Consider the following 13,739-nt stretch of genomic DNA (forward strand, 5'->3'; position numbering starts at 1 on the left):
AGTGCTGGACCTGCCTCAAATCCCAAGTCCACAGTTTCTACTAAAATTCATACAAATCAGATTTCAGGAGTGTAAGACAACTGATCAGAAATATCTTGTTGATTATTTATTAATATCCTTCTTCATGCACCATTTCACATCTGCTTACCTTAAAGAAACCATGTTTCCTGTTTCTCTGTCCGAGCCATAAATTGCTTTCAGGTGTCAAATTGGTTTCTGGAGGATCAATGATGCGTTCATAAATCCTGCAGAGGGAATACATTGCCATTACTTGAATTCTCTTTTTCTTCTGAGAAGTTCCTAATCAAAATCAGTTAATGATAAAAGATGGAAAGTAGAACCAAAAAAAAAAATTCATTAAACATCATATTTATCATTGATAGTTATAACGGTATACCACAACTTAAAATATTTTTTTTTTTAAAAAAAGGAGAAAAACTATTAAAAATCACTAACGTATGAAGACGGGATAAAGCTGAAACTCCCCTTGTGCAACTGTGCAGCACTAGGCTAAAGAAACACAATGCCAGAACCCGCTGCAGTAGGAAAAACAATAAAATGGAACCATCCTATCCTAAGGGTGGCCTTCGAATTCAACTACTCATTCTGGAGAAAAAGTGCAGTCACACACAACATTCAACCGGAGAAACACCACTTAGGGATTTTCAGACTGTTTAGAATTTTGAATAGACGACACAAAGAAACTTTATCTCACCCCTACTCTCATGGACTTTTTGTCTCTACATTTGTGTTATTCATCCCTGCACCCGGATCTTTTGTTTTATCCATGTCTCCCATTTGCTGCTGTTATTGACTTAATTTGGCCTGGGTGCTCACATCTGCTGCCGCTAGAAGAAATGGCCTCAATTTGTACCAGGGGAGGTTCAGATTGGATATGAGGAAAAAATTCTGCCCAGAAAGGGTTGTCAGGCATTGGAACAGGCTGCCCAGGGCAGTGGTGGAGTCACCATCCCTGGAAGGGTTTAAAAAGTGTTTATATGAGGTTCTTAGGGACATGGTTTAGTGCTAGAGTTAGGTTATGGTTGGACTCGATGATCCTGAGGGTCTCTTCCAACTGAAATGATTCTATGATTCTACTCTACATGCAGCTTGCCCATGTCTCCAGCAGGTCTGGCACAGAATAGAACATCTTTGTATTAATATATGTTTGGTATCTAGCACTACAGGGACATTTTCTCAATTATTCTTCAAGGAACTAGAAAGAATAGCAATAAGAAATAACAATAACAAGAGATAACATGAAGTTTATAGGCAAACTTTATGTACTGCTGTGATAGTGTGCTTCCTCCAGCCCCCAACGTGGCCTTTTCTGGTAACTCTGATCAAGTGACAACCACCAGTGGCACTCATGATGGGTGCATCTGGCCTTGATATTAATAGTTGTATCCGGCTCAAGGCTGGTTCAGGGGAGAAAAATAACAAAAGAGCCAAGGGGTAATTTCTGGCAATGCACCCACCTGGCCACAGTGCTGGTCCGTGCTCAACTCAAGCCAGATTTGGAAAAAACTGGCATCTGTGGTCGGTATGTAAATATGACTATGAGTCAATCATTTTATTCCATAAACAGCAGAGAGTCCAGAGGCCACTAGGCTCTCCTGTACAGCAGCAGCTGCACGACGGAATGTCCCCTTGAGCAGGGATGTGTCTCAGGGTTACACCTTGTGACTGAGACAATCCTTATCACATCAGATACTTGCTAAGTGAATTTGGACAAAGTGCACGGGAACTTTCCAATCTTAGCTAAGTGATATAAAGGATTGATTGTGCAGATACAATCCTTTAGACATAAACCACTGACCAAGTTTGGGGCTAAGTCTGGATCCAGCTCCATCTGGACTCCTCTCTGAGAAGGAGTTTGGAAAGTAAGGGGCTCCTTTCTCAACCTCGGGACTCAACAAGAGGGTCTCGCTGACACTCTTGGCTGACCCTGTCCCCCATGCAGTGAATAATCCAGCATACCTTGCCATCAAATCTCATTAAACCACTGTTGCATTTACTATCAAAATTTGTTATTAATAAACATATTGCTGCTTCTGTCTTACAACTGGAGGGCATCACTCCATCCACAACAACTGCATAAACTTGCACGTGAATGCAACAATCAACATACCAAATTTCTAAAATTAGTTCATTAAAACGTTGCTGTAACACAGCATTTTTAAATTCACAAAAATAAGTATCGGGAGTTTTAAAAAGGATTTGCTTGGTGTTTCTATGTGTTAATTTTTAGGAAGGCTGTAATAAAGTTTCCACAACACCTTTTTCAGGAACTCGGACCACTGCAACAATGATATCATTGTTTTAGAATATGAAAAATTCAAGAACAAAGTTACTGACTCTGGATTCTCATATCATCATGTCACATCGGTGGGAGCCATGAACTTACTGCTTCATAACAAAAACAGCACGCTCAATAAGGATTGTGGAGAAGATGATGAAATATACTTCCATTGCTATCCAGCTCACAGGGAGTATGTATTGCTGTGTAACTGCACCAGCGTGACAGCCAGCAGAAAAATTCTGAATATGTCAAGACCTGTAGCTTAAAGGGGTGAAATTACCTGTCTGTTTAAAAGAGGTGAAATTATTTTTCTTCTTTCTTTAAAGCTATGGCTTTAAAATGAACACGAAGGGTGAACACCAAAGAAAAATACAAATCAATCTACACAACTCACTGCAGAGTTATCTTCCCATTTACAAGCCAGGGGGATAAGGCAGAAAAAACTGGGAGTGAAGTTGAGCCCAGGATGAAGGGAGGTTGGGAGAAAGGTGTTTTAAGATTTAGTTTTACTTCTCATTACCCTACTCTAATTTGATTGGTAATAAATTAAATTAATTTCCCTGAGTGGAGTCTGTTTTGCCCATGAAAGTAATTGGTGAACGATCTCTCCCTGTCCTTATCTCAACCCATGAGCCTTTCATTATATTTTCTCTCCCTTGTCGAGCTGAGGAAGGGGAGTGATAGAGCAGCTTGGTGGGCATCTGGTGTCCAGCCAGGGTCAAACCCACCATACCATGTTTTTGGAAAACTCATCCATTTGCAGAGACCTAGAATAACCTCCCAGTATTAAACAACTTCAAGAAAGCTCTATAAAGTTTTTTATAAGAAAGTACAAAGAGCTATATCTTCTGTCCACTTTTGCTTATCCAAAAAAGAAAGAAGCCATTTGTCAAAACCAAATGGTAGCAGTCTAAAAAACTAGAGGCAAACTTACTATTTCCTTAAAAAGAAACAACAAAAAAAATCTTGAAGCTGAGAACAAAATAGTTACATGAAAATTCCAGCTTAAGAATGTGAGTACAGGAGTCAGAAGATTTCTTCTAATACTCATGATTTTATTGCTCAAGTTTATTATAATTATCATCAGCCCTAATTCATCACATTTCATCAACACGATACATTCAAAGCTCTAGGAAATTCTGCCTCCACTAGTTAATTACTTCTTACTATTTATAAAATTATCACACTGAGCTGTTATACCTGTTCAAAAAGCAAAACAAGATGATATTCTTTTAAACCATGTTTTGAGAATTACAGGAATTTTGCATGCACCATCTCTATCAATATTTTGAAGTGTAAGTAGACCTCTTCTGCCATGCCTCACACAAAATTGAAGATCTACTCAAATGCAAAACTGCTGTAAAATGCGGAAAAAGGAGCAAGGAATTCGCATGCTCCTTGAGAAAACCAATGGCTAAATTGCACTATCATGTTAGTAATTTCTCTTTGGATATATAATACATCTTTGTTCATGACTTATGTTAATAAAGTTCTCACCAGAAAATTTCTAATCTCATAAAAAGACTAGTCAATATTCCATAAAGAACTCAGTTTCTGCTAACAGATAAAATCCCAGTGCTGACCAGGTTCAACAACGCTGCTTATTGAAGAATATTTGATTTTTATTCACCTGGCCTAGCTAAAGTTTATGAAGGAACTCTACAATATCTATCTGCAATTACATATTAAAAAAAAAACCACAAACCTAACTGACATTATTATATGACAGTTCAAGAATAGCAAGTAAGGAAGTCAAATTAGAGACAAGCTCAAGTGGTTTATCTTGTCTTTTCTGATGATATAACAAAAACTTATAACCTACGTGGAAAAGGCTGTAGTGACCTTGCTTCCAGAGTCTCTTCAGAAAGCACCATTCAAAAGACACATGCTCACGATTCCCTTTATTCCTCTACTGTTTTACTCTAATTCCATTTCGAAAGCAGGTATTTACCTTAAATTAATGGATTAACTAAAGGTTGGTTTGTGCCTTATCCCATATAGGTCTAAGAGACCAGTTGGTTTTCTTCTCTGTAGAATTGTCCATGAAGTAACAGGCTTAGGATTGAAGAGAAGGCATGAGATGTAGATCAGTCCTTACTTCCTATATAAGAAGTTGTTTGGGTTGACACTGGTTTGTGAAGAGCATGAGCTTACTTTATATCTGTATACTATTAGGCATCAGCAAAAAAGCCCCAGCAAGCATACGCACATCTTATTGCTACCCCTATAATCACCGCTATAGAGAAATTAAAAGGCCAAAAAGCACAAATAAATTCATAATAGTAAAAAAAAAAAGGAAGCATAAGGAACATGGTTCACTATATACTACCTCTACAAGTGATTTTTTTTTTTTTTTTTTTTTAAAGTAACAAAAAATAAGAGCCCTGCAACTCCTGACAAAAATGGAGAGTGATGCAAAAACATCCAAGGGACTTTTCCAGCAAGACAGGAAGCTGTTACATAAAGGCAAAACAGCTACACAACAAAAAACAGAACTACACGGAAGCGGCTTTTGAATTAACATGAGCAAAGAAACATTACAGTATTACTAACTCTCAATCAGTGGATTTAATAAAGATGAAAGCAAACATTTTCAAGTATCGGTGAAGAGAGCATCGCCAGCTACACACATTGGCAGCTGAAAGCCAGCAGAGTTGACTGATGTGCAGCGGAGTAACGCTGGAGTAACGCTGGGAACTGGGCACGTCTTCTGGCCACCAGGTTCATGTTTTAAGTCATGAGAACGTCATTCTCATAGCAGGTTTTTGAGAAGGGAGACTTCATGGGTATTGAAGACACCCTGTCCATACAAAATTATCAAGGTGGCTCTTGGCTAAGCAATCAGGAATAGCGTTTCAACCAGACATTAGGTTACCCACATATGTACGCCACTTACAAATCTATCAAATATTACCAATTGTTCAGGTGACTTTTCAGGAGTTTTCTATGCTTCGACAAACCCATAAAGCATGAACATTTTGTAATGTATCTCAAAGTGTAATGAGAAAAGTTACTACTTAAAGGTGATATTCTCTTATAACTATTGCTTGTGAAGTGGGAAAAACCCTCGCTCCGCTCCCCATCCTGTATTGGTTTTCTTCTGGAAGAAAAGAGGTGTTTTTCAGGCTGAAAAACTACTGTTGCTGAATAGGTACAAAAGGATCCTTCTTTTTTTGTACAGCTGCACTAAGCTTCCACATCATTCTCCTTCCCTTGCTTTATTTTCTGGGCTGCGCTGTCTCACCTTCTACGACTTTATCCACGCCTGACCAATACTTTGTATTTGGCACATGAATAGCTGAATTATGTCTACTATGCTTCCAGTTTATGACGCACTGGTCTAGAGCTCCTTGGAGATCCATTTCCAATACACTTGGCTTTGATACCCACACAGAGAAGTGCACAATACACTTCACAAGAACAGGAATGCTTAGAAAGAGGTCTCCAGGGAACTGCGGTCTCTAAAATCACCGCAGACTGAATAGTCCCTCCAGCATGAGGAGACCCAGGTCTCCAGGTTAATGGAAGCTCTATTCCATACTTCAGACTTTCAGATTTATGATTACTGCATTCACTTGCCAGGAGAAAGCTTGATTCACTCCTACTTTATGCTGACATATTTTAAAGAAGCTAAACCATAAACTTGGAGTAATGTAACCATGAACCAATCCTTCTTGAAATGTTCATGCTTAGAATACCCTCACTAACCACTGATCCATTTAACTAAACATAGTAAGAAAAACATCTGTTAATTGAGAAAGACCCATGATGTCATTGTGTTTTGTACCAATATCTCCACGCTTTGATTTATTAAGTATTCTTACACAATCCTCAGAAACACCTTTTTCATGTATGCTTTCCAAACAGGCGTGTGCAATATACAGACAACAGAAAATCTATTAAATAATCGGTAGATTCCTGAAAGGAAGCATACGTAAAATATTTGTATGCAAATATACACACACATCTTTCTCTGCGTAGCGGGACAGCCTCTCTAGAAATAAAGCTCTGTTGGACACGGAGATAGTTCCTTTCCACGCTCTCAATCTAAAATTATTTTTATCATCTTTATAATGCTCTGGTAAAATAGGGAAATATCCTCATTTTACATAAATGCGACCTGAAACAAAGACTAACTGATTAACCAAGATCACAAAGAGAGTCAGGGAGGGACATTGCCCAAGATCTAAGCCGTTAGACTGGGCACAACTGAGGCTTAACCGCCTCACGCGCTTGGCCGCATACCCCCTGGAAAAACGTGACATGGAATTGTCTCTTGCAGTGAAGAAAATTTCTTACACACAACTTTATCAAACAAAAGTTGACACTTGGAGGGTATTTCCAGTTTTGTGGAGATGCAGCTCTACTTCATACATACAATATTTGCCATGCCAGAAGCATTTTGGAAATAGCTGAAATATTTAGCAGAACATGAAAATAAACTTTGTGTCTGTTCGCATTACAACACAATAGCCAACATGGACTGATCAGGAGAAGCAACTGCCTTAGAATTCTGAACAATAAAATAGACTACATCTCTAACAAAGTAGCACACCAAATCAGAAAACTTCCAAATTCTTTCCATCTAAACTATGAGTAGGTTGCTAAAATAGGAACATGCTTCCTCAAATTTGCAGTCTAGATAGGAACCAGAGAGATTTATTAGTAGTACAATTAAGAAACAAATAGCTGCAATCTAAATATTCTTGTGGCTGGGGCATGGCAGGAACCTCATTTCTCAGTTGCTGGTCTCTATTAACCCAAGAAGAGGGTGTTTTTGTTCCTGATACAGCTGCCATACTTCTTACTCTGTTGAAGGTAAAAATTTCCATATAGTGCTCAGGTGTTGAATTCATCACATCTAATTTTAGATGTCTCACAAGTTTACACCTACAGTGGAGCTGGTCCTCTAGATTCACTTATTTAATGAAGAGACACAAGTGTTTCTAGGGTGTGATTCATCTTCCAGCAAATGAATCACTCTCTGAAGGCCACTCCAGTGACTGCACAGGAGCCCTTGCTGACAGCAGGGTGAATCATCAAAACAGATTTTTGCAATTCAAAACCTGATCCTCAAAACTGACATTCTCCAGCAACCATTCGTTACCCTGTATACATCCATCTGGATCCTCAGATCCTTTAAATAAACCAAAGGGTATGGAGAAGTCACACAAAATAACACGCTGTTCACAGCAGAGTCTTTGAAATAACGTGCTCAACTTTTGTCATGGAAAGTCAGGGGAGAGAGAGAGGTTCTCCCATGTTTTGTCTTTCTCCCAACCTAATTTGCAGAGGCATTGACCATCTTGGCCATTGTTACCATCTCCAGCTGAGGCTGCAAAAACTCAATGTATCTGAAATATCACATGTCAGGTCTCATAACACAGCTCACTAGACAAAAATAACCAGCTACTTCAAAAAGTTTGTCCAACACTTCCTGAATCCCAGCTGCCTAAAGAAACAGTCAGTCTCTAGCTTTAAGATACAGTACTGGCATTTGTCTTCATGTCTATTCTTCTAAAGGGATTAAGAACCAATTTTGAAAAGAAACACTAGGATGGCTTTACACATTTCTCTTTCAACCTATTTTCTATATACTTCCCAATGAAAATATGTCAATACCAACATGATTGGATTTTCTTGATAGTGTTTACAGATAGCATGCATTATTTGACATGCATTCAGTTCTGGAGCAACTTTAACTGAATTATTCATTCAGTTTCCAGTGTTCTCCTTCAAAAAAATAATCTTCCTGAGGGAAATTTTGATTTTTCATGCTATCTGTCATAGTATAGGAGTTCACAATCACTTAACAGAGGAAAGCTATTTAGATTAAAATCTCAGGTTTTGAGGGAAGCCTTTTGTTATTAAATTTTGAATATACAATAGTAACTGCCAACTATTTAATCAAAAGTTATTGTTCAGCTCTGGGAGGAAAAAAAAGAAAATAGGTGGGTCCAGTAATATTATATGTTAGGTAAAAGACTCAAGAGTGCATGCTCAGTTAAGTTCTCTTCAAACTCTGTTACCCAAACGGTTTCATTGATTTTCCTGTATAATCACAGAGATAAAGTTAATGTACTCTTCAGTTTAATTATTCCAACTACAAATACAAAGTAAAAAATAAAAATGTATCTAACTAAAACTCTATAAGTAATCTCTTTTTTCATTCAAGAAAAACACAAATTAACTTTCAAGACCCTCTAACAGGAGGAAATTACACAAACGCAAGTAAAGATGGCTAGAAAAGCACATGTCACTGTCAGATTTGGGGCTTTATTCTCCATACATAAATTGAATAAGGGCAAATTCACAGAGATATTATCTGCCTGTGCAAGGCTTTCTTTACAAAACAAATTTGGCTTTTCAGTTTCCTACAGACTTATCAATGAATTGTAGCAGTATTTCTTGGGCATTAAACTAAAACAAATCATTGTTAATGATTCAAAGTAAAGGATTGGACCCAGTAGATGATATGACATCGGCCAGATGAAGGGCAGAAATCCATCTTTCTCAGAGTACTACACTTGTATGGTGTCTTTCATCTGGAGATCGTGAGGTAAATTCAAACACCTTTACAAACAAGGTTAATATTATTAACTTTACTTTCCATTTTGACCTGGTAAATCTGAGCTAAACAGCTTGTGGTTCATGGTCCTGGCATTGCCTATGGAACTTGCACATAATCTACATGTAGCATAAACACAAGAGGAATGGACTTGTCGTCGTTTCTGGTGAAGATGCCAACTTTTACCACATTCAGTTTGCTTGGCTCCAGCAGTGCTTAAGGTGGTGTCTGGGCCAAAATAATGTCTCTTCTGAAGTGCTCAGGGAGATGTCACCTACATACACAGACTTTTCTTACAAAAATCAACATCCACAACTCTTATAAATTAATGTGAATGTAGGTACCTGTCTTTAAACATCTCAATATAGAGTCAAGAGTCACGTAGCTCAAATACCACTTTTCAAATAAATATCTGGCTCACCAAAGGTATTTTGGCATCTTTTTACCACTTGTGAGCAACCATCGCTATCCAAGTACCAGAGCATAAAACACGCAGTAGGGTTTGGGGTTTTTTATGATGCACACAAGTATCCACTACAGACAAGGAGACAAATCCACTTATAAATGAAGACAACCCTAAAACTCACAGGGTCACTAAAAGACACCTTTTAACATCAGCAAGCTTTGAATCAGGTTCTAAACCAGAATACTGAATAAAGCGAACTGTTAACAAGCAAGCTAAAAGCACAGCACACTCATTTATTACCATCCCAAACATCATACCAAAAGCCCATCTCAGATGAACCAAATGTTCAGAGCACAGATGCCAAATATCAGTAAACCAAGACTGAGCAAGCAAAAACAAATTCTAGAAATAAGAGGAAGAAAATAATTCAATGGGTTCTTCCAAGATATAAAAAGAACAAAAGCTCTGCTCTCACAAATTAAACAATAAGCCCTTAGAATAAGATGGCTATGAGATTAAAAAAAACTATATTAAAGTATCTATGACACAAGTAGTAAGCAATTAAGCCTATTTTACCTCACAAAGCAAGTGGGTAAAAATGTGCATCATAATAATGGCACAAAGCAGCACTGGTAAAATTCAGGTCTTGCAGCAAAATTAACCCCAAAGTAAAATTCTACCAGAACAAAGAGGTAAACCCATGGTTACATGGCTTGTGCCATCTCCATTTTGTCATGGGAGGGGAAGAAATCTAAGATTAATCTTGGTGTTTGTCACAAGATGTTTGTTGAGTGAGAACTGGCAGTGCTGAAACTTTGCTTATTTTATAATACATCTACCTGCATTGCACAGGGACATGCCGATCCCTGGCCCAAGATCCATAGCACAAAGGTCTTCACAACTGGCAATTACAGTAGAACCTGAAGTACAGTACACTTAAAGCTTAGAAACAGCCCTTTTTCACAAAAATATATGCAGCCTTCCTCTTGTCTGTCTCATGCTACTCTCAATCCCAAATTCGCTTTACCTAGTACAGTAACGCAAGTGCAAGAAAAATCGGGCTTCTGATTCCAATGCCATTCTGCACCACTACAAAAAATAAATTTAAAATGAAGACAGCCACAAGCATCCTTTCTGCTAAACAGCTTCTCCCCCATCTCCAAAAAATCATCTGCTGAGAAGTTAATTGCCTTACGGTGTATCTTGTCACAGGATCATCTCATCAAGGGGTTCATATCATCACTAAATGATTTGTGTATCATCACAAAATAACCTCATCCATATTCCAGAGCCAATTTCCTTTCGTGACGGAAGGGAACTGCAGGCTGAGGGCCACGGGGCTTTGCTTGTTAACACCCTGCCTGTGCTGCCCCGCTCCCAGCAGAGCCCTCCAGTTCGCGCTGTCTCGTTAGCCACCATCTCTGCAACCCCACGGAGGGACGACTCATTCCGTGTTCCTCAGTTAGTTCTTACTGCAGGTTCAGCGCCGATAACCCACGCCTCCATTTTCCCATGGTATTTTTCAGCTGCCCATTTTGAAATATAACATTGCACTCTCTCCATAATAACTAATTGGCCATGACTGAGGAGGTGTATGAAGCATACAGTAAACATAGAACAAGCCATTATATTGGTTCTAAAATTAAGTTTTGATGGAAACTGCCAAGCAGACAGACAGAAAAGCTCTCTCCAGGGACAGCACTCAGGTTTGGAGCTCATTTCTCACAACATCTGACACGCTCGGGAGGTGAAAGCACAGCTCAGCTGGAGTCAATGAGAGTTTTCACTGCAGACTTCACTGGGGCCAGGATTTCACCCCAGGGATGCTGCGCAGCACATCTTGCAGTCGAGTTTAAGGTAACTGGCTGGTGTGACACGGAAAGATTCGATAGGGCTGAGGAAGTCCTAGTTGCATTAGCCGACAGAGTGCTAGTTACTTGCTTTTACTTTTGACATGCTGAAGGGAACGCCACTAAAATTGCAGCTCAATTAAGTCATGCAGCTTTCGCTGGTTATTTCATTACTGACTAGTCTCAGATATGAAAACAATTTATAGGACTGCAAATTGCACGTTACCTTCCTCCTATGAGGAGGATCAAACTATCATGGAGTTCTTCAACTCCCAGAAATATCTCACTGTCCAAAGCGTGAGGCAGGACTGCCTCTGCCATTCTCTCAATTGGCACATTTGCAAAGCAGCTCCCACCCACGGCACAGAACCACAAATTCAGCTGTCCCCACACTCAGTACCAAACACACTTGACCCTCTCACACACTGCAAGACCATCCAACCATAACGGAGGCCTGGACAAGTGGCTCCGCACGACATCTGAAGTGAGAGAGGACGCTACACAACGGCTGCAGCAAGACCTGTGCCACCACCTGAGCCATGACAGCCACACTCCCAGCATTTCCAAGCCTTGACACCTTCCACCTCTGAGCACCCACATTGAAGGAACAACCACGACTGCTCCTGCACTCTCTGCTGTTGAATGTCTGTCACCCAGTGCTGCACTGATGGGGACTGTCAGGTTTTGGGTAGTAATAAATGCAGACAAGTAGCGTCCACCTCCCTGCAGTCAACTTGATTTTGACAAGATTTGATTTCTAAAAATAATTACCTTTTGGGAATTATTGCTGTTCTAAATTGTCAAAGAGACTACCCAAGTATTAGACCACTTGATAAAACCCTGGGCTAGTTTCACAGACTTGAGCGGTCTCGGTCCTGTTTGCTCAGTCGCCCTCTCGCACCCCACAGCACCCAGGAGGTTTCAGATCGTTCGGAAAGACTCTGTACTATTTGCTCTACGGAGACTCAGATCTCAAGTCAGCTTCTAAACGGTTCAGAGGGGCTCTTATCTGCTCTTTGGCAAAGGTCCAATGCTTTATAATAGTAGTTAGCTAAAATTATACCACCATTTTTCAGTTCAGCTCCTGTATTACCCTATGTGATTTCCAGCTCTAAACTCCAGAGTTTAGCTAACCACTTCAAACAGAACAGTTCATTTATGTTTTGGACTCAGTTAATCTGCCTGGTTGGAGCAAGATAATTTTTTTTATAATCCGAGAGGAAAAAACTCAAAACATTTGCTCTACCTAGTTGATTCTCAAATTACCATGATCGTCTCTGTGTCCATATGACCCTCATCAGCACTCCAACAAATGAAAAGAAAATAGAACTAAATAACAGGAGATTTCCCCTGAAAAAATTCCATAGAAATAGATGTCCAGATACATTTCAATCTATGCAGGCTAAATTTTCAGAGACTGCTCTATTAAGTAAATCACCCCACTTTAAGGGTTTATTGCTCTGACATTTAAAGGGGAAAAAAAATCTAAATGTATACTGGACCAATGCAAAAATATTTTAAAATGGGATAATACACCTACTCACACACTTTAGGAAATGACTAAATCATTTCAGGCTTGCTGGTCTTGATTTAAGATTATTTCCTCTGCCATTATCTATCCTTTCCCTCTGACACACCCACAGCATACAAATACTATGAAGGCAAGATGGCAATGGTAAAGCATAACACATTAGCCCTGCTCTGTTGAAGTCATCAACTTGTCTATCAACATTTGCAATTCAACAGAAAGCACTGCAAGTCCCCCATTATAAATTAGGAAAAAAAAAAAAAAAAAGAAGAAAAAACACTGTTAAGTCTGTATTCAGCAGTAGCTGGGCTTTGCAGCTTCCAAACTCTGCCTCCATGGGTCCCTAAAACTCAGGAGAGTGCCACAAGCTCCCATTTAAGACTTTTAAGGAAAAAAAAACAGAGGCTGACTTCTGCTCTTCAGTAACCAACATCAGCAGGACCTGGACCAGTTCCTAAAAGAAACCCAAGCAGATGCCCGACCCACTCTGCAGCCCAGTGCCCCAGGTACCTGCACTGACTCTAAGTGGTTGCTGCCTTCTAGGGGTGCTCACGGCCAGGCATGGGTACAGATTTGTTTTTACTACAGTACTTTTTCAGCTTTTTCATAAATGTTCATGGCCTTCTCCCAGTTCTATCAATGTAGTATACAAAAAAAGTTCAATTGATTCATCCAGGATGCAAAAAATAAATTTTCATCGTAATTAGGGACTGGGTTAAGACATATCATCATTCGGTCTTCGGTCATGCCCATACTACCATTTTGCTGATGCATTAGCCATTGGATGAAAAATCATGGCTACTAAAAATGTCTTTAAAAAAAAAAATCTTTCCTCAAGCAATACTAAATGCATCCTGAACATTTCCTTGCAGCATGGCTACAATAACTGTAATGATACAGGCCTGACAGCAGCTGGAGATCTCTTTTATGCTAAAAAGTTTATAGCCTTTCTGTCAAACAAAAGGGACAATCGGTAGGTAAAAATTAACTTCCAATCCACAACACCACAGATCTGAAGTTGGGTGCACCTGTAATGCACAATTATAGCACTCAACCCAAGTGACCATTGCTCTGACAGCTTCTGC

The 13,739-nt window shown here is 39.3% G+C and overlaps 1 protein-coding gene across 3 annotated transcripts in view; it reads right to left on the bottom strand.

Moving 5' to 3' along the window:
• Positions 1–13,739, bottom strand: part of NELL1 (neural EGFL like 1) — a 275,832-nt gene that overhangs the window by 219,230 nt on the left and 42,863 nt on the right. For all 3 annotated transcript variants that reach the window (XM_065635366.1, XM_065635365.1, XM_065635364.1), the window contains exon 5: positions 149–245. In XM_065635366.1, the coding sequence (XP_065491438.1) occupies positions 149–245 (97 nt within the window). The remainder of the gene's footprint in view (positions 1–148; positions 246–13,739) is intronic.

This window comes from Caloenas nicobarica, chromosome 5 (genome assembly GCF_036013445.1).
Source record: "Caloenas nicobarica isolate bCalNic1 chromosome 5, bCalNic1.hap1, whole genome shotgun sequence".
Lineage (NCBI taxonomy): Eukaryota > Metazoa > Chordata > Aves > Columbiformes > Columbidae > Caloenas > Caloenas nicobarica.